Below are 19,608 nucleotides of genomic sequence, written 5' to 3' on the forward strand. Positions count from 1 at the left end.
ATTGTGTGTTTAACTGTGCCTTTCTGTAGCACTCAGCACTTGGGTTTCTATGTCTAACTGGGATTCTTTTGCTTTTGACAGTAGCCAGGCTGCTAGCAGTAGCCAACAGTAAGACCACAGGGAGGAGGGAATGTTGGAAAGTTGTCTATTTCTGCTTTAAGTTTACACTGTTCTTTCTTCTTTAAACAACTCTCTCTGTTTGGGTGTGTGTTTCTGATTTCCATTCTCTGCTTGTTCTCTCTCCCCTCCCGGTCATGTTTACTGTTTATTTTTTGAGTGGCTCTTTTCTTTGCTCACGGAGTGGTTCTCCAGTCCAGGACACCATGTCTTTTACAATATTTTTTTTTATTCATTTATTTGCAAAAATAAAATTTCAGTCGTGGCAATATCTGGTGTTCCTGTGTTCATGCAGGGGGTGAGTAAGACAAACCTGTGTACTGTAGAAGAACCAAGAGCAGCCGTGTCTTCACCTCTGAAAAAAAGAAGAAATAAAATCAGCCCAGCGAGGCATTGAACAACCTTACAAGACCTCCCAGAGAGCTCCTCTCCCAGACCGCAGTAGTATGACCTGTGCAATAAAATCGACCCCTTCAAGTCATAAATAGGACGATGCCGTATTACTCTCCTGCTCCATCCCAACTCCACAGCTGTTTATCTTCACATATAAGAAAAAAAATAATAAAAACCAGCCACAGGCAAAGATAATAACATAAATCCGTATTTGTTTATAGTCATATCAGAGCTGCGGGAAGCTTGGCAGGACTCTAAGCAGCATGAAAAAGCCATCATGTGGAGAGGTAGGGGGGAAAAAAAGTGGTGTACACAGGCCAAGCTGCGCATTAATATGAACTCTGCTTATTTGTACTCTCTCAGTTGTGACCGCCAGCTCACCTTTCCCAGGAGTGTCATGTTGCTGGCTTCAGGCCCCGGCTGTTTGTGTCTCAGTGCGTTTGCCCCGGGTGTGTCTGTATGTACAGTACGTATGTGTCTGTATGTGTGTTCAATCTCTGTGCCAACAAACACTATACTTGCACACTCCCATTCTGGATAAATGAGGCTCAAACTCCCTCTGTAGATATAAAAATCTCCTCCTTCTGAAAACTGCTAGTTTTCAGCTCCAACTCTGTAGCTCAAATTTATGTATCCCACGATGGTTTCTGGTTAAAAGTTTGAAGAGTGCAGCGCAGTTAGCGGTTTGGGACAGCCTGTACCCACACAGCTGTAACACGGGCTATTATTGCATCCAATAAATATGATGAGGCACACTGGAGAATTGGTACATTTAATGTACACTACCTCCCAAGCCTGGCGTGCTTTTTTCGTGAAATACTGCTTGTTCACATGATCCTCAAGTGCGAAACAATGTACGGCAGTAATAACTTTGAGTGTGTGTAAGCCAGTGCTGTGGGTTGCTGTAATCAGATTACATCTGTCAGTAATGCAGTAGTGTTTGTTTAACGTTTTGCCGTTCATTCAGTACAGCCGCAACAGTTAGCAAGGAATTAGCCGTAACTATTTTATTTATTTATTTATTTATGTTGTTTATTTCGGGCATGTCAATTCATAAACATCACATTTCATCATTGTTCAAATAATACAATACACATGGCCGAAAGGGAAAAGCGGGAGAAGCCAAAGCTTATCAAGTCCCGCCCCCATTACCCACAGGATAAAAATTTTCATCATGATCTTTTCTTGTCTTTTGTCTTTTGCATTTTACATTTTCTTTTTTTTTTTTTTTTTTTTTTTTTTACCTAACAACTTCTTTTGTTATGACCTTTGACAAAACATATTACAGCAGTAGCATACAGAGCTGAATTCAAGCTCTAGACAGTACATACAGATTACATGTGTGTCTGCACATGTGTCCATATTAGTCCATCATGAGTGAACAACAGTCTCATCTTATAGCCTCATCTTATAGCCAGGCTTGCCACAAGGTCAGAATGTCCAATCGACAGAGAGCAAAAGTCCAGTGTATTTATTATTTGTTGAGATGGTGTTGGGATGGTGTAAGAGCCCTTTAATGCATTTTTATGTTATTCATCAGTCTCCTCTGCAGCTTTCATCGCTGTTAGCTTCGCCATGTCCTCCAGATTGGTGGCTACATCAACTCGCATCTGTATCACGAACTCGCGAATTGCTGAGAAAACTATGCTGATGTGCTTCTGCCCATTTGTTTTTAATAGGCCAATTCTTACACGCTACACCTTTAACCTTTATTCTGTTCAGGTGCACACTCACCCTCAACATATTTCGCGATGGTTTGCGTGAGGGTCTGAACGCTGCTGGGGAGGTTCCAGGGATCCTGTTTGACGTGGAGTCGCAACTTTTTGGTGCAGTTCACCTTGGGCTCCATCTCCAGCTGAAACTCTGGAACACAGACAGACATGCACAGAGAATTGGCACAGTGGCGGTATTTTAGTGTGGAAACAGCCTTCTAGTGTCAAACTCTGCAGCACATACAGCATTCTAGACAGTCAAGCTCAACCATTCAACTGTAGGAACAAGAAGAAAACATACTTTCGACTGGAGAGGGAATTGAAATAGTGAGGAAAGAATAATAAACATCTCGATCGATTCTCTGTTCTCCCCCTTCTCCAGCTCTCTTTCTCCCTGACTCTCCAGTTAACTCTGTTCACAGATTTTTATTGGCATAATAAAATTTCCCTTACTTTGCTAAAAACACTTTGAGCACATCAAGCTGTTCAAAACTATAACACACTTGAATTATTCATCAGACTGATTATTCAGTCAACAAAATATTTCAGCCAAAGACGATCATCAAAAAAAGATGACAGAGGCCAATTAATTATTACACTCTCATCATCTTTCACTTTTCATCCTCTATTCAGCGTTACATCTCAGTAACTCTTCATGTGTCTCTCCTTACACTTGTGTCATCCTTTCATCTCAGTCTCTCTGAATGAAATGATAAAAAAATTATGGGTCAGACAGAGCCGCAAACAAACAATATTCTTCTGTTTTGTAAGCGTATCTCACATATTCCTTGTCTTTGCATTGGCAAAACACGAGTCTAAAGGTCTGTGAGCATGGCGTAACCCCTCTTGAAACTTAACAGAACAGCTTGTAATAAAGTTTACTTTGCAGACAAAAGCAAAGAAGAGATCTGTGATAGAGCGGTGGCTGTTTAACAGAGGCTTCAAGGGGGTTTGGAGTGTGTTTGTGTGTCTGAGGGCGACGGAGAGAGTTAGGGATCAGATGCAGGAATGCTCCACTTGTTAGATAATCCTATTTGCTCTGTTATCAACCACACACATTACTGGAGTGGAGATGGATCAGCTCTGATCAAGGCCTCCACATCCCTCCTGAGGGCATTTATGTGCGCACACACACACATACACATACACACACACACACAACGGGAAGACCTATATTCCGTTCAAGCATATCCGCGCTCACTGGAAGACAGCCTGAGATGAGAGGGGAGTCGGTGTGCCAAATGAGTCGGGGTGTGTGGAGGCTTCCCTCATCCAAACATACAAAATAATCTGCTCCTCAGCATTTAGTGCTGATCACACTCTATTAAAGTCACTTTCAAGATCATAAACTAGGCAAAATTGGTTCATATCAGGGCTTATTAAAGTCTTACGTAGCACAGTACAGACCACCATGGTGCAAAACATACAGTTATCACTTGAGCAGAGTCTTCGAACCATGAGGAGAAACACAAGACAGAGAGAAAACAACTGTTTTTGAGTGTTTCCTCTATCTAATCTTCATAAATGGGATGAGTCACCTGAACAAAACACCATGGATCGTGCAAGGGCATCGTATGCTAGTTTTATATCTGTAGTGGGAAATGATAAGGCTGCATTTAGCCCCTTCCAGCAACGTTTCCTACATCTTCCTGTGAGAGATAAAATTTAACAACAGATGAGTATGGTTAAACACAGAGGCCAAGATGAGGTTAGGTGGCAAGTAAACGGATAGCAGAAATAAAAATGAACAGATATTATACAAGCACAGGAGCAGCTGCAGGGTCACACTTTCCATTGACTGATAAGTGGCACTACAATAACCGTAAAGAGGAGATGAGTGCACAGCAAAGTGGTGCTGTTTCAACACTATGAAGTGCTTTAGAGTGACGGACAGAGGGATATGTGAAGGCCACAAGAAGTGAGAAGACCTTCACTTTCCCCAGAATGACTACCTGGGTGTGACAATTAAATCAGTGCAGGAGCTGCACCTTTACATTTTCTGGAACTCTGAAAATCTACATTTTCCTCTCTTTCAATTATCTCCGTTTTTTTGTAATCATTCATTCATTTTTCCCAGTCGGGGACTGGAATGTGCACCAGAGCCGGAACCAAACAAGCGTGCAATGGGGGGAGGGGGGGTCTGGATGGGTTCATTATTGGAAGAATTTGATGATTCTTCAAATTCCAATGAGATGTGCTTATCAAAAAAAAAAAGTGGCAAGACATGAGTGAGGAATGAGGCGAGGAGAAAAGGTTTTATTTTTAAGGATCTGGAATCCACCAACAATACTTCCCCCCACGTCTCTACGATCACATCTGTGCAGACATGCATTACACAACAGGAAGCTGCAGCCCACTTGCGCAGGCGGCGGCCGCGACATTTTCAGCGTGTGCTCTGGTTTCTCTCAGCGATGGCGCTGGTTGGGCTAGGGAGTTTCTCCAATATTATCTTTCCTCTCTCAGGCCCGCTGTGCAGCCCAGCACGGCCCAGGAAACGGAGCTACACCATCAAACAAAAACACATTCCACACAGGAAACACCTCCACTGCTGCGGTCGAATATAATTCTGATTCTAAAAGAATAACTTTGACATTTCTTGCTCAAGCTGTTGGACGGCTCGATGCACTGTGTAAAATAATCCAAAAGCACATCACGATCCTGGTGTTTTACCTTGTAATCCTCTTCCAGGTGTGAAGCACTTGGTCTGCTCAAACGCCCGAGCCACCACTGCTCCTCTCAGCATGCTGGTGATGGAGTCCACCTGAAGGGAGCACAAAGGTCAAGACGGTGCACTTACACGATACAGTTTCACACTTAGCCGAGATCAAGAGCATGAGGAGGGAAGCAAAAACTGCTGCCCAAACATAACCAACACCTGCTTCTCTCGCCCCCTCTGACACACACACACACACACACAACCCCACAGAGCCCCAATGAATACAATTTGCTATGCAGTATGTAAACAAAGCTGTGGAAACTGCGCTACAATAAAACAAATGACAGGAAGCCGCCCAAAAGTGCAGAGACAGCAAAGTGCAGTTTGTTCTGCCCTTCCACTGCCGATGGAGACATCCTCCAAAAGCTTCTCCTGAATGGTATATGCATGTGTGTTTGTGTGTATGTGCTAAAGAGTGTGTATGCGTAATCCGATATGATCAGTCTTTGCTTCAAAGGTCTCAGAAAGGCCATGGGTCAATTTAAGGCTGTCACGACCTCCCCTTCCTGAAGAAATACACCTACTTCTGAATAAATATGTGACCTTTAAAACATTAAGTTGAAATATGAGAATTGTTTTGTGTTTAAAAATAGTAGAATAATCATGAAATTGCACATTTTTGTAATGAGGCTATTTGCAATCCATTACACAACATGATCAGACAACGCAGTGACTTGACCTTTCACCTTAATGAGATAACCAAAAAGTCAAATGTTTTTAATAAAATGTAAGATTTAAAAGGATGTTTACCTGCAAGACAAACTGAATTTCAGCAATGTTCAGGGACAGTCAGAAGTACAAGAATGTGTATTTTTTTTGGTCTTTCAATTACTACGTTATATCAATCAAATCTGTACAGATGTTGAGCTGACCCACCTGACTAAAGAGATGTTCGAGAAAGCTATGAAGTTTCTTCTGCTTTTCATGGGACAGCCACACACTGGAGGGCATCTCATCTCCTGCAGAGGCATGGATACAACTTGTCAGCATTAGTACACTCAAGTACTAATCACATACATGTTTATTTAGTGCATTTATTTATTTACTACTGTGTGTGTGTGTGTGTGTGTGTGACAGAGACATCCTCAGACACGGAGGGAAAGCATATTTGACAGGATGCACAGCTGTGTAAGATGTTAATGACAAATCCAGCTGAGATGTGCAGCCAAACTGCTGTCTAATCCAATTAGATTCAACTTCAGGCATTTTTGTTCTCGCCCTCCTCGATGATATAATCATGCAGCAACATTATAATCATGACCTGTCACTTATAAGACTATTTTTCTATATACTGGGAATCAACCAATTAAAAAAAAAATACCAATTATTTCTAAGTAGGTCCAGCAGTGTGTGTCATGTCAGCTGTGTTGCATTTGTGTACCTGAGTCCATGTCATCGCTGTGAACGTAGGAGCTGCAGTGGCTGCTGCAGATGCTGGTGAAGGAGGCAATGGAGTTTCTGTTGCTGTTACAGTCACTGAGAAGAAACAGAGAGATCGATGTTAAAGCTATGGGTGTAAATTAGTCTAGAGGTGTTTTTGTTATATAAAATCTCGACGGCAATTGATACGGAAATGCTCCCACTTACAAAAGAAACAGAAACAGCAACTAAGTCATTTCAGTCGACTCAAGATATTAAATAATTATATTGCTAAAGCTAAAAGAATAGCTATGTTCTTTTTTTATGTTCATTATTATAAAGTTAGGTGTTTTCTTACATGGGAGTGAGACATAAGGGTAGGTGGATATGGTTAGCAATAACAACAATGGGCTGCACTCACAGTAAACAGCCCCTGGGCCTGCTGTTCAGCGGCTTGCTAACTTTTTAGCATGAAGCACACAGGCCCACTGCAGCAGGAACAGCCTCTGTAAATATGGCCACCTCCTTGGCTGCTACCATTAGCAAAACGCACAAAGGCCCTCAGCCAAGCTAACCTAGTTAACACAAGGCACACACCTAAAGCAATGTAATAACAATCACTGTCACACCTGGTAGAGTTTTTGAGGTAAGTTCGTGATGACTAAGTTCTTGGCCTTTTATGATTGTGATATTTGAACGAGTGGTTCATTTGCCCCCAATTGCACCCCTAGCAAGAGCTACGGGGCAGTCGGTGTATGTGTGGTCAGGCAGTGCGCGTTGTTTCATATGTTTCGGAGATTTTGCTCTGAAGGGAGGCCTGGAGGAAGGGGGGAGGTCATTTTTCGCATGGATACTTTCAAAATGTAGCTTGTTCTTGCTGGTTTCTACAAAATCAGCGACTCCAGCTTTAAGGAGAGAAAAATATTTATTTTATTCGCTAACTATACGGTATATCTACTCACTTATCTGATTGTGGCCAGCAGCAACCACAATATGGTATGCCATTCCGTGGTATGATGTTATATTGTATGGTTTATTATCGTTTATAGCTTTATAAATAGAGCTTACTATTACTGCCATGCGATACTACTGATTTTTTTTTTTACAGATTTCTGTTTTCATGACCCTCTCTCACTGTTATTCTTTATCTAAGATGTTCTCTAAGATCTCCCAAAAGCCTCTTATTTAACATTGTCCCAGTTCATTCTTACCTATACGAGTCTCTGTTGCTGATTGTGTCATGTCCAGAGTCCTCCTGCTCATCCCCTGCCACGTTAAAACACACTTTCTTCCCGTTGCGCTCCCCCTTCTCCCCCTCGCTCTCCGCTGATATGTAGCTCTCTGGAGTTCTTGCCTCTGTCGCCGGAGGGTGGGTGATGGAGGATAAAAGGCTGACAGAGAAAGGGAGAGAAACGGTTACTAAAACAGCTATGACATTCATCCAAAACTTGAGACAGCGGGATGAAAACAGCTTCTTTGATCAGACTAATGCAACACAGAGGCTATAACATTTGTCGCAGCACAGTTACATATTGAACTGTACATCCAGTATGGGCAGCATGTGCGTGTGGTTGTCAAACAGCTGAGCGAGAGGGCCAAACAAAACTTGTTTGTGCTCAGCTTCCGTCACAACAGCTTCAGAGGCACGGGGATCCACATCATATTAATAGGCTCAAACATGGCGCAGGGTACAGCTGTGTCAACATGCCACGACTCCAGTGCAAAGATCAGCTCTTACTGTTACCGCCGGCCTGTATTGTATCAGGTCACTATCAGAGGAGCAGGAAGAGGCCGGCCGGGATATTTTCACAGTTGCAGCAACACATGGTGGCATTTAAAGCCATATTCCAATAAATGCTGGGCTCCGACTTTTTTTGATCTCACTCCCCACGCACACACACCCTGACACGCCATGTCTGTTTACATTTCAGGCTTATTTTAATTTGCGTCCGCTTACATTTTCCATTGTGTCATAACATCGGCCTTAACGACATTTGGAGGCAGTGTGGAGGGGGCTGCTCGAGGCCACTGAAGTAAACAACCTGTCTCCCTCACGCTGCCCAAATGCATCTGAGATTTTTATGCCTTTCATGCTTTTTAAACACCTCTCCTTTCCCCCCAATTCCTCGCTCTAACACTCTATTGACCCCCTTTCTCCCCATTCAGAGCCTGACTGGGCCACAGAGATGCCCTCATTATGGTCCACTCCAGGAGCCACCACAAAGCCCCTCCGCAGCAGAGTGGCATTCCATCGCCATGGAGAAGCCCTCCAGGCTCTGCTATTGGCTATTGGTTAATAAAGAAGTGAACGCAGTTTGGGGCCTTTGGGGCGCAAACTATCGGAGGGAGCGAGGGAGAATAACAATGACTGGATCAGAGAACAGGGCTGCAACAGAGGGGGAAAAAACAGGCCAAAGTACACCGCTGCTTATCTCGAGCAATCAGAAAGATCTCTTAATCTCCCACAGGAAGCTCCTCAACCCACTTCGACACATTAAACCATTAGACATCAATCGCCTTCATTGCAGCTTCTAAGCGCATCTGCATTACAAAGCTCCCCATCAGGCAGTTTCGCAGTGGGTTATTTGCATTCTTTAATCCATACTGAGGTAAATGAGTCAGAGGACCCTATAGCGATGGAACTGCCACCAGCCAGGATGCTATTAATGATGTGCAAAGAAGAGGGAAAATATGCGAAAATGGAGGTAGAAAGTGGGGAGGGCGTGACTTGATCCAGGAAGGGAGGAGGTCCTGATGTAAAATGCACGTCCACATGCAGCTGTGACCCCTTATCTGTGGCCCCCTGAGGCAAAGGTCCACGGGTCGCTTCCTCGAAATGGATTCCTCAGGAATCAGCCAAGATGTTATGTAACGTCGCTCTGCATTCGGTAGTTTTCCTTTCCTGAATTACTTGACTATATTTGTATTCTCCCGTGAATGTACCTCGGGCTTCCTCTCTTGACTTTGGGTTGTGACAAGGGAGGTTGACAATAATGCACGAAAGAGCCCTCATAAATAAGGCCACTTCAGTTCATTATTTAATCATTACTAAGTGGTGCTGTCAAAGCTAGTCACACCCAGGACAGAAAGAGAAAGAGACACACAGAGTGAGGAATGTTGTGTGCAGACAGCTGTGCAGAAAGCAAGACAGAGCAGAAATGAGGCAGGACAAAGAGGGCAGGGTGTGTGTGTGTGAACAAAACAAGTGGCGCTGACCCTGGGCTGGTCAACGAACAGGTTAATATGCAAACTAATCTAATGAAGGGCTCAGGAGGGTTGAACACACCCACAGAGGTCAGATCAATGCACCCATACTAGCAACACAACCCATATTAGTTCCACTGCTGCCCGCCCACACAGCTCACACTCAACAAGCTCCTGAGGTGTGGATGTGTGTGTAGGTCTGCATGTTTAAACAGATAGTGGATGGTAAAGGTCATTATCCCCTCGTCAGCTGCGTCACAGGCCATTTGAATGCGCGTGGACACAACTACGCTAATTGGCAGCGACAGGAGCGTGACAGAATTTGTCCAGACGCAGTCATTAAGAGCCCTGCTGTGGACTCCACTCATTATTACCGTGGTTTGGTGACAGCTCCGCTCCATCTAGCGACTTTTAATGTCATTCTCAGAATGCCGCCGCCTTCGCTGAGGAGACTTCTAATGACTAAATCAATCAGATGATCATCTAAAGATTCAAAACACACTCATCTATTGTAATCAGGGAGCTGCCCGCCATTAATCTGCAGGTGGAATCTGACGCTGTGACCACTTTAGCGGTTTTACACACATTGGGAATGTGTGTGCATGCGTATATCAGTGGTCCATTGTTGCTAGATGGCATTTCCAGAGGGCACCTGGCCTAATGACACACCCTCTAGTTCATTGAGATTGTGTTTCCTGTTTGGGGGTGGGGGAAGTCAGACTGGAGCAGCGTTTCCCATTTCCTTTCTGTAGCCTCATGCCCTTCCAAACAATGAACCCAGTGACCACACGAACCACAAGAGTGGCGAGCCAGGAAAACACTGATCTAACATGCACATGCCATATCGGGTTTAAAATCCTTAGCATAAATGAAGCGTGAGCATACCTTTGTGCACAAGTTGTGCAGATATACTGGAGAGAAAATCCACCAAACGCACACACACTCTCTCTCTTTCTTTCTTTCTCTCTCTCTCTCTCAGAAACACATGCGCGCACACACACAGGTGCTAGATGTAATGACCACAATGTATGCCCGCCCAGCGCCAGATGCAGCACGATGAAAAAAACAGGCTGCTAAAGTTACATCTTTTATATGAGGCAATCTGGTTTCAGCGGACCCTTCCAATCAAGTCAAATAGAATCAGCGGGAGAGTGTCTCTTTCCATCATAAACAAAAAGTGATTTGAAGTGTTTGAAAAAAACAAAAAACAATTCCATCCTTTGTTTTGCTATTTGTGGGCAATATGTGAGATTAGATTAATCTCAGACCCGATTTAATGAGACAGAACGCTGTTCATAGTCTCACATGGGAATGATTTGCAGGGGGTTTGTGCACAGAAGAAAAAGGTAAACATGTGTTACTTGGGTGTGTTTATGTTTGCATGTGCACAATGCCACTCACTCGTGAATGTGAGCGCCGTGCGTCTCCATCTCCTTGACGACCGTGGTGAGTTTGTAGAGGAGTTTCTGGTAGGCGTCCAGGGTGAGCAGGTCTTCCTCTCTGAGCAGGAAGCGAAGGCCGTGACCCTCCGTCCTGCCCAGGCTGTGACCTGATGGTGCAGCCATGGTGGTGATAGTATGCTGGACGTTAACCATGGGGTTCAGTTTACCTGTGGCGACACAGACAAAATGGTGAAAGTGTTTTTTTTTCTCGATGCATCGTTATTCCACTGTGCGGGTATTTTGTTTCATGCTCACCCTGCTCAGCACTGCTGCTGCTGCGGCCTCCTTTCTCCAGGGTATTCTTCCTGTTGTCCAACTGCACGCCGAGGGCACTACCCAGGGAGGTGGTGGTCTTCGGGTAGGACACCTCCATCACGTTGATATGACAGTTTGTAGGGCAGAAGTCGCTGCTGTGGAGAGGGGACACCTTGGCTTTGGCCTGCTTGAAGGTTGGCCACGCTCTGTTCTTTAGTACCCGAGCAAACTGTTCCGAAAAAGTAGAGAAAGAGAGAAACAAGTGGTTTAGTTCATATTGAACGATTAACATGACTACAACTGTTGAGTATAAAGGTTTTTCTACCAAATTTCCAAATAATGTGAAACAAATCAAAAATACATTCTTGCTTCAAGAAGTCACTAAAACAAAAACTGAGTAATCCAACATAGATTGCGAGTCGACTGGAGACAGTGAGCTCAGGCATGTGTGAGCTGACCAATCAGAGCAGACTGACTATCGGGAGGTGGCCTTAAACAGACAGGTGCTGAACAATATGAGAGCATTAAAGCATGTAAATCTAATCTTGTATCAACCCAAATGAAATCATGAACCTGAAACTGAGCAGAATATGTCTCCTTGATTAGGTATGGTAATTTAGATCATCTGTGTACCTCACTGAATAAAAGGCTCAATGTGAAACAAACTACAGAATATCTGTCAACTTGACCTTGCTGTTATGTTTCACACATGACATCTGGCACTAGAGGAAAGGTAAAAAACACCCTTTACTACTGTACATTGTGGACATTCCTCTTTTTTTTGTGACAGCTCGAATATTAAACTCAAATCAAAGATCCAAGACAGACACAAAGCATTATCATTACTCACATACGTGAAGAACTCCAGACCCAAACATGTCCATTTATCTTCTACATGGTATGATATTGAATTAAGCTGATGTATAGCAGCTCATATCATCAAGTCTGTGAGGTTATATGATGAAATGATGTTTTGCTTTTCCCGATTTGATTTGCAACTTCAACAAACCTCCAGAATGTGAGTCTCTGTTTTGAATTTGTTGCAGAGGAACTGTGGTTGTATTTTATTACAGTAACATCAAACATGCTTTCCGTGGACAAAATTAAATAAAGATGCTTTCAGATGATATAACACACTGTTAAACAAGTGTCAATATCCTCCTCAGTGGCTTAATGCTATGGAACGCCTATAGAATATCCAACTCCGCCCAACCCTGCTGTGCTGCCAGATAACATCTCCATGTAAAACAGAATTCACGGGGAGCCCCGAGGACTGCTAGGATCCAGCAGAACTGATACATATTATCACAAACGTTTTTTTTCTTTGCAACATTTGGTTGCACTTTCCTTGAACCCCCACCATCACAGGGCCTGCATCCTGTCTTAGATGTTACACAGCAGACACTACGAGCCGCCAGGACAGTTTTTAGCAACTTGGGCTGTCAAGCAACATAAGCAGAACATAATGTATATGTTTACCGAGGAACTTAAACCAAACATGTCCTCTCGGTTATCATAGATAGCTGCAGTATGGAACTACTGAGATGATACGCTCCAGATGGACCGCTAGCTGACCTTCTCACGAGACCAAAGAGTCCCAACACATCTCTTATGTGTCTCCAAAGGTTTCTCATTTCCAGGCCTCAGGCTAAAATCTCTCCCTATATCTCCGTTCTGTCCCTTTTTGTCACTTCCTCCCTCTTTCATCCTTCCCTCACTTCATGCTCCTTCTCTCATTCTTTCACTTTCGCTCCCCCCTCCTCTCTCTCTGGGGGTTTAAGAAGGAATGCTCCAGTGCAGGAGGGGATCTTACACAACAAAAGTCCTGGCTGTGGCTGTGCAGGGCTATTTATAAATGGCTGGTAATTAATCCAAGGCCCACTCTAATGTTGAGTCAGATCTTTTCCTTTTCCCCCCTCTCACGCACATTTGCACGCATCGGGATGTTTGGCCTATAGACACATGCTTACAGATGTGATTGAAAAGCGATGGGGCTCTTTCAGCAACCAGCTGTAACCTACTTACAAACAAAGTGGCAGGTTTGACTACATATTGCACACATACTCACAAACAGTGTTCACTTCAGTGACAAGTTTGTAAGACAGTGAAAGACATCTTAGCTAAATATTTTGTCATCGCTCTCAGGTCAATGAGAACTGATTACAATGATTGTAGCGTGTCTGGTTTAATGCACAGAAGCGCTTTCCACTCTGCATATTCTTAACCCCCCTTTCACACACATTGCTAACCCAGGGTTAAACAGCTTCAACTAATGTTTACATTCAAGATTGAAGCATGACTGCTCTGTTTACTTTAGCCCCGTTTCACACGGCACCTTTAGGCCATGTGTTTAGTCAATTTTCAGGGGACGACCCAGAGATCTTGGGGCTTAATATGCTTGGGAGCAAGGGCCAGCAAGCCCAAACGCACGCCTCGCTAACAGCAGTCACTTCCGGCCAGATCTGCATTAACGAGATACATGAGTTTTGAAATTCTCTTTTATTATGTGGTTGTTAGTGTAACATTAAAAGATAAGTAATTAAAGGTGTTTGTCCGACCCATCTGATATTTCAGCTGTGATTACTTCATTTACTGTGTTGCTTTGCTAGCATCTATCATATCTACCCAACAGTGACATCTTGGACTTGCAGATGGTTTGGGGTAAACTCAAACTATCATTTCCTTTAGTGTCCGGTCAGTGATGTAATAAGTTACTTTTTACTAACTACTCTGTTAAAAAGGAATAATGCTTATTACTTAGTACCAAAGCTAACACGTAACTCATTATATTACCATATACCTTTGTAAAAGTAATATGGTAATATAATGAGTAACTTGTTGCTTCAAGGATACACCAAGCAACAAGCTTCTTTAAATCTTGTCCGTCTCTACACAACCGTGCCCTGCTGCAAAATCCAGTGTCTGTTGTTTAGCCGGGGTGCACGCTGCTTTATTGGCAGTAGACACCTAATTTCTTGTCAACAAGTTTCACATTGCTGTGTTGCCCTTAGCAGATGCTTCAGTAAATGACTCAAACTTTGCAAGAGATGACAACATTCTTTGCATCTTTGACTGAGACAATCTCAAAACAATGACAGCACTTTAAAGTGTACGTCTCTCCCTCATCTTCCATCCTTTTTCACAGCTTTGTGGCTATCTTCTGATGACCTGCCCTGACCTACCATGTTTAAAACCTACCTAGGACAAAACACTAATTGTGTTCTGGCAATGAAGTAATGCAGCTTTACTTAATATAGTAACTGTTATATAATTACTGATTTGGAAATTGTAATCCCTCACACTGCTTGTTACTGGAGAAAGTCATAATTATACAGTAAAGAGTTATTTAGTAACGCGTTACGGCCCAACACTGTCTGTTGCCCAACAGGAAAATTAGGTCTCCAACCTGACTAGTGAAAGTGTATGAAAGTACCAACCAATCATTTAAGATAGAGAAGGTGTTTACAATTTGAAAAAACATAATGAAAAAAGGCATTTCTATTGTATGTAAGCTAAAATGTGGGGCTAGGTTTTTCTAGCTAGTCATACTTGTAAACAAACATTGTGATTGGTTCCATGAAAGCCTTCTCTGCGCAGGGCTTACAGCTCCCTTAGCCTGGGGCTAAGAAGGTTCTAAGAATAATTATAGCCCCGGGGTAAGTACAGTGTGAGAAGCCCTTCTAATATGTTGATGTCAGTGCAGTGTGAAAACAAGCCTCCATCATGACTTCTATGTCTTTTGTAGTACATACTCAGTATGTTTTCCTCACTCAGGAGCATGTGTTCTTGGAGACAGTCAAGGTTGCTAGAAAAGTTCAATCACACTGCATCAACCTCTACCTAAGTTCAGCAGGCTTTCCACTCCACAAGGAAAGGTGGTATTTATACACTAGCTGCATCTTGCTTCTGTTAATATAAGTTTACACTGAAATGCAGAAGATGATTTTCATGGTTACAAGCTGTGTGAAAACTATACATATGCAAGATAGTTACCTTTCTGTAGTTGGTGATTCTCCTGTTGATGTGCTCCACCCTCTCACCACACATGGCACTGAAGCGTACCTGCAGCTCCTCAGGGATCACATCACAGCTGAAACTCAACCTGCTGCACATCTGCACCAGCGTGTCATCATTACGTGCCAGTGCCTCCAGGATCTGGTCAGGCAAAGGGCAAACAAAGGCAGAGATGATTAACTGATGTCTCTAAAATCCTTTTTTCGGGACAACTAATGGAATGTAAATGAAGGGCCGAGCGGTGATTTTTCCATCGGAAAACAAAACAAATTTGGGCCGCAGGGCTGATTCCTCCACAGCATTTCATGAGCAGTTTAACTGAGATATCTAATATTTCCATGTGCTTTTCATAAATCCATGGAGATAAGCCCAGACTGTGATACATATGCTGTACGTATGGATAAAGACTCTGACTTTCCAGATCAGAGATTAGATATGAGCAGGAAGAGAGACGCAAATCTCCCAGCTGTCTTAATGAGATGCCCAGTGGAGGAGAGAGAAAAGCAGAGGAGGAAATGTAAGAGCAGACTGAAGCACAAGAAAACCCATGCGCCCCGACAGCGTTAGCAATATTTAAATTCAACATCACACAGATCTCAGAGGACATCCTGGACTGCCGGGGCAGATGTTTAAAATAATACTAAAATTACTTTCACTTTGCATGGCTGGGAAACCACTTACAGTCAGAGGGGATGTGGCAAGTTTTATTTTTATTTAAGTCATCAGCTTTCATTTAAGATGGTGCTTTCAAATACTTTAGAACTCAAGTACTGTAAATCCAGATCAGTGAGAGACATGAACCCAACGTGTGATCTACGCTAATTTACCATGAACAAGAGACATCGTGTTCATTATGGAATCTGGCATAAACATGTTGCAGACTGCATTTTATCTTCCTTGCCGGCATGTGCGAATGTACATCTGGGTGAATCTTCTTTCCTCTGAGTGCCTTAAATCAGTAATGATCAGTGAACATCGCCGGTGGGATGTAAAAAGCATGCACTTAACACAGCTGGGAACTAACATGACTAAAATAAAGCTGTCCGTTTTAACTAGCATCAAGACGCTTCATCTGCACAGCAGGGGAGCTGTTGGCTGTGTCAGGCTGTGCGGAAGTGCTCAAATACATAAGTTACACTGTAGAAACTGTGCGTTGTTTCAACTTTGAGGAAAGGAAAGATGCCATGACCTGAGTTCTTGGCTACAAATTCTGCTACCTTTCAAACAGCAAACATACATAATGAAATATTATGACTTGTCAAAATCATTTTCAAGTTCAGAGACAGAGACAGAAGCACTGAATAAGTAATAAAACATGTCTCTTCAGCTCTCTCTGTAATCCAAAGACAGTCATCTTAACGTCAGAGCCTTAACAACAGCAGTATGTCTTAAGTTCCAGTGTGAAGCATTAGGGGGGGATTTAGAGGCCGAAATGGAATACAATACTCATAATCCTGTTTTCATTTGTGTTACCTGAAAATAAGAATTGTCGTGTCTCTGGCTCTACACAAGTGCTAGTCAGGGAGGGTGAGGCGAGGGGCATTCAGTTGGTTGCTATCTGCAACCTGACCCCTAGATGCCACTAAATCCTACTCTGATCTTTAAATGTTAATAAAATGAATTGTCATTAATTGACATTCAATTTGCCTGTCTGTTAATTTGTGTACACAGTGCACACAGCACATGGTGCACTGCAGCTTTATTACATTTTGCCAGAACACCAGAAACCAATCTGTTCTCTTCTGCTAGAGAACAAATGATTCATGTGATTAAACACGAATACAGCAAGGAATATGCTCAATATAAACATCATATCAACTGAAATAATAAAGGTTTTAAACTGCATGTTGATGCTTGGACTGTACAAGACAGCGCTTTTGGGTAAACGTGAAAACACTTTGTGTTTTAATTGTCATGGTTTTGGCTTATGTTGTGAAACTCACCCTCATGTGTCTTGTTGTGTCAGTTTGTCTCTTTTTCATTTTGGCTACGTTTGCCTTGCGTGTTGTCTGTGTTCTCGCTTTTTTTCTTGGATTCTCTCTTACCTGCCTAATTGTTGTCAGCCTTTTTTGTCACCCGCTTGTTTATTGCCTACATTTAGCTTTTGGGACTCCAGCTGTGCAAATAAAGCGTGTCTTTTGTCTACATGTGGGTCCTCAACTTTTAGCTAAACCCTAGCATTGATAGTGAACATCACCAACAATTCACTTGATTGCCACAAAACTTCAACAAGGGCCTATGTGGTAATCTAGCCTTGAAGCTGGATCAAACAAATCATATTTTATGAACAACCAACATCACCGTTTTCAAAACAATAAACGGTTTTACATAATCAGGGTTGTAATATATGCTGAAAAGTTCAGATTTGAATAGGAATGGTCATTTTTGGATTTCAATTTAATTGAAAGAAATTAAAAAATCATGATGATTTTACAGAAATATGAAACTAGCTTGGTAATAAATGTGATAGTGAATCATAATATATGTATTCGATTATATAATTTAACCATTCATTCACTCCAATTATAGTGTGGACAAAATACCTTAGCAGTGAGACTGAAGAATCCCTTTGGTTCCACCATCTTTTCCAGCACGTGACACTTGATACCAGCTGTACTGTCATACTCATACATCACTCCGTACTCCAGGTGGACGTTGTCTACCGTCAGACTTACGTGGTCCTTCTTCCCGTCGATGATCGCTATAGTGTTGAATTTATCCATCACCTCTGAGGTTTTAAGATCACATGCGAACATAAGAGACAGTGGTGAATCAGATCTCTGGTTATTTGCACGCTAACAGTGCAGTTCACATGTGTGAATCAGATAAGAATGATGTTATGATCATGTTTTCAGAGAGAAACACAGAGAATCTTCGCCACAAAAAGTGTTTTCAGCATCACAGGAGGCCTCAGACCACCAAATGTGCAGCTCATTTCAGAAGAAGACCCTCCACCCGTGGCTTCCTTCCATCGCCCTCCGAAAAAGACGAGCAATTCCAAGAGCATTAAGTTAACCAGCCCTATGCTAACGTGGTGACTTAATATGGCAATAAATCCTGCTCTGGAGCATGTTGCTATGAAGGGAATAGCTTTCCTGTTTTACTTTCTCATTGGGATCCATAAATCGCAGGGGGAGACTTAACACTTGATGAGCCAGAGGAGGCGGCTGCTCTCAGGCTAACGCGCTCCAGATGAGCCTCATCGGAGACGCGTCTGACTTGTTAACTGGAGCTGGTGTGTTCCCGCGAACAAGCCTGCGTTACATCCACAGACACCTTGAGCCGAAAACACTTTCCCTGATGAGCAATTCTCATGCAGTTCCTTGAGAATGGGATCGTATGAATGTGTGTGTGTGGTCACCTTCTACTTGACACTCAAAGCCCTCTCCGTTCTCCTCGAGGGCTGGCTTCTGGTTCGTCTTCTGGTTGTCCTCCTGGGCGCTCTCACTGTTGTTGTACACCCACTTAATGGTGTCTTGCTGCATAGGATTACAATACAGGATTTTTTTTTTTTTTTTATGTTTGTGCATCATAAAAGATCTGATACAACTGAACCAAATTAGATTTTCTACTTATACCTCAAACTTGTATTGAACTAAACTCTTTTCACTTAGAACTGAGTTGACCGGAACCCGTATAGTCACACAACTGTCAACACAAATCAGTCTACTGTAGCATTCCTCTTATCTCCTCGCTCTCTCTGATGGTTAACAGGTGGCATTTCTATCCCTAGAAAGCTGGAAAACAAGCAGAATAAAACTCTGAGCGAACAGAACTCTGGTGTGTGTGTGCGTGCGTGTGTGTAAACAGGGTTCGATGCAGCATGTTTAGCTGATTCTGCCCAGATATGGTGTGCAGTGTCACAGTTGGGTTGGCAAGGCATACAGTGAGAGGCCTTCACAAACATATGGGAACATGGTGCTTGGTGTGACCGCAGAGGCGAACCCATGCCAATCTCATCAACTCACTCTAGCGTGCCACACCGCCCTGTGTGTGCGTATGTGTGCGTGCGTCTGTGTGTCTGTCTGTTCTCTCCACACCCAAGCCACAGAGGGTTTTCTGCCAAGGCTACATGCTGTACCTGCCGACTGGTCTGTGGTCTTCTAGTGTACAACCGCGCACAGAAAGAGACAGAGCGCGCAAGAGAGAGGGCGGCTCCTCTGCGTCCATACTTGATGTAAACCAGATCTGCAGTAGTGTTGGAACCCTGAAGCACTTCATTAAGTCTAAAGTCCCAACGGGGCGCAGTTATAGTGGCACACTACACTAACTCACACCATACGCGCACCCCTGGGCTTCCACTTTCACACAATTTTCCCACCTTCAACAGGTGGAATACTGAGCTTTGCTCTCGCCGCTGTCAACCACTCTACCAGGGTGGAAAAAAAAGAGAACC

The 19,608-nt window shown here is 43.2% G+C and overlaps 1 protein-coding gene across 3 annotated transcripts in view; it reads right to left on the bottom strand.

Annotated features, from left to right (window-relative positions):
- The window catches only part of prex2 (phosphatidylinositol-3,4,5-trisphosphate-dependent Rac exchange factor 2), a 103,825-nt gene that overhangs the window by 30,983 nt on the left and 53,234 nt on the right, over positions 1-19,608 (bottom strand). For all 3 annotated transcript variants that reach the window (XM_030398749.1, XM_030398750.1, XM_030398751.1), the window contains 11 exons: positions 18,574-18,691; positions 17,756-17,940; positions 15,192-15,353; positions 11,199-11,427; positions 10,903-11,110; positions 7,509-7,688; positions 6,320-6,414; positions 5,815-5,897; positions 4,893-4,983; positions 2,245-2,373; positions 431-472 (listed from right to left, as the gene is read on the bottom strand). In XM_030398749.1, coding sequence (XP_030254609.1) covers positions 431-472; positions 2,245-2,373; positions 4,893-4,983; positions 5,815-5,897; positions 6,320-6,414; positions 7,509-7,688; positions 10,903-11,110; positions 11,199-11,427; positions 15,192-15,353; positions 17,756-17,940; positions 18,574-18,691 — 1,522 coding nt within the window. The remainder of the gene's footprint in view (positions 1-430; positions 473-2,244; positions 2,374-4,892; positions 4,984-5,814; positions 5,898-6,319; positions 6,415-7,508; positions 7,689-10,902; positions 11,111-11,198; positions 11,428-15,191; positions 15,354-17,755; positions 17,941-18,573; positions 18,692-19,608) is intronic.

The sequence above is a fragment of the Sparus aurata genome, chromosome 19 (genome assembly GCF_900880675.1).
Source record: "Sparus aurata chromosome 19, fSpaAur1.1, whole genome shotgun sequence".
In the NCBI taxonomy this organism is placed as follows: domain Eukaryota; kingdom Metazoa; phylum Chordata; class Actinopteri; order Spariformes; family Sparidae; genus Sparus; species Sparus aurata.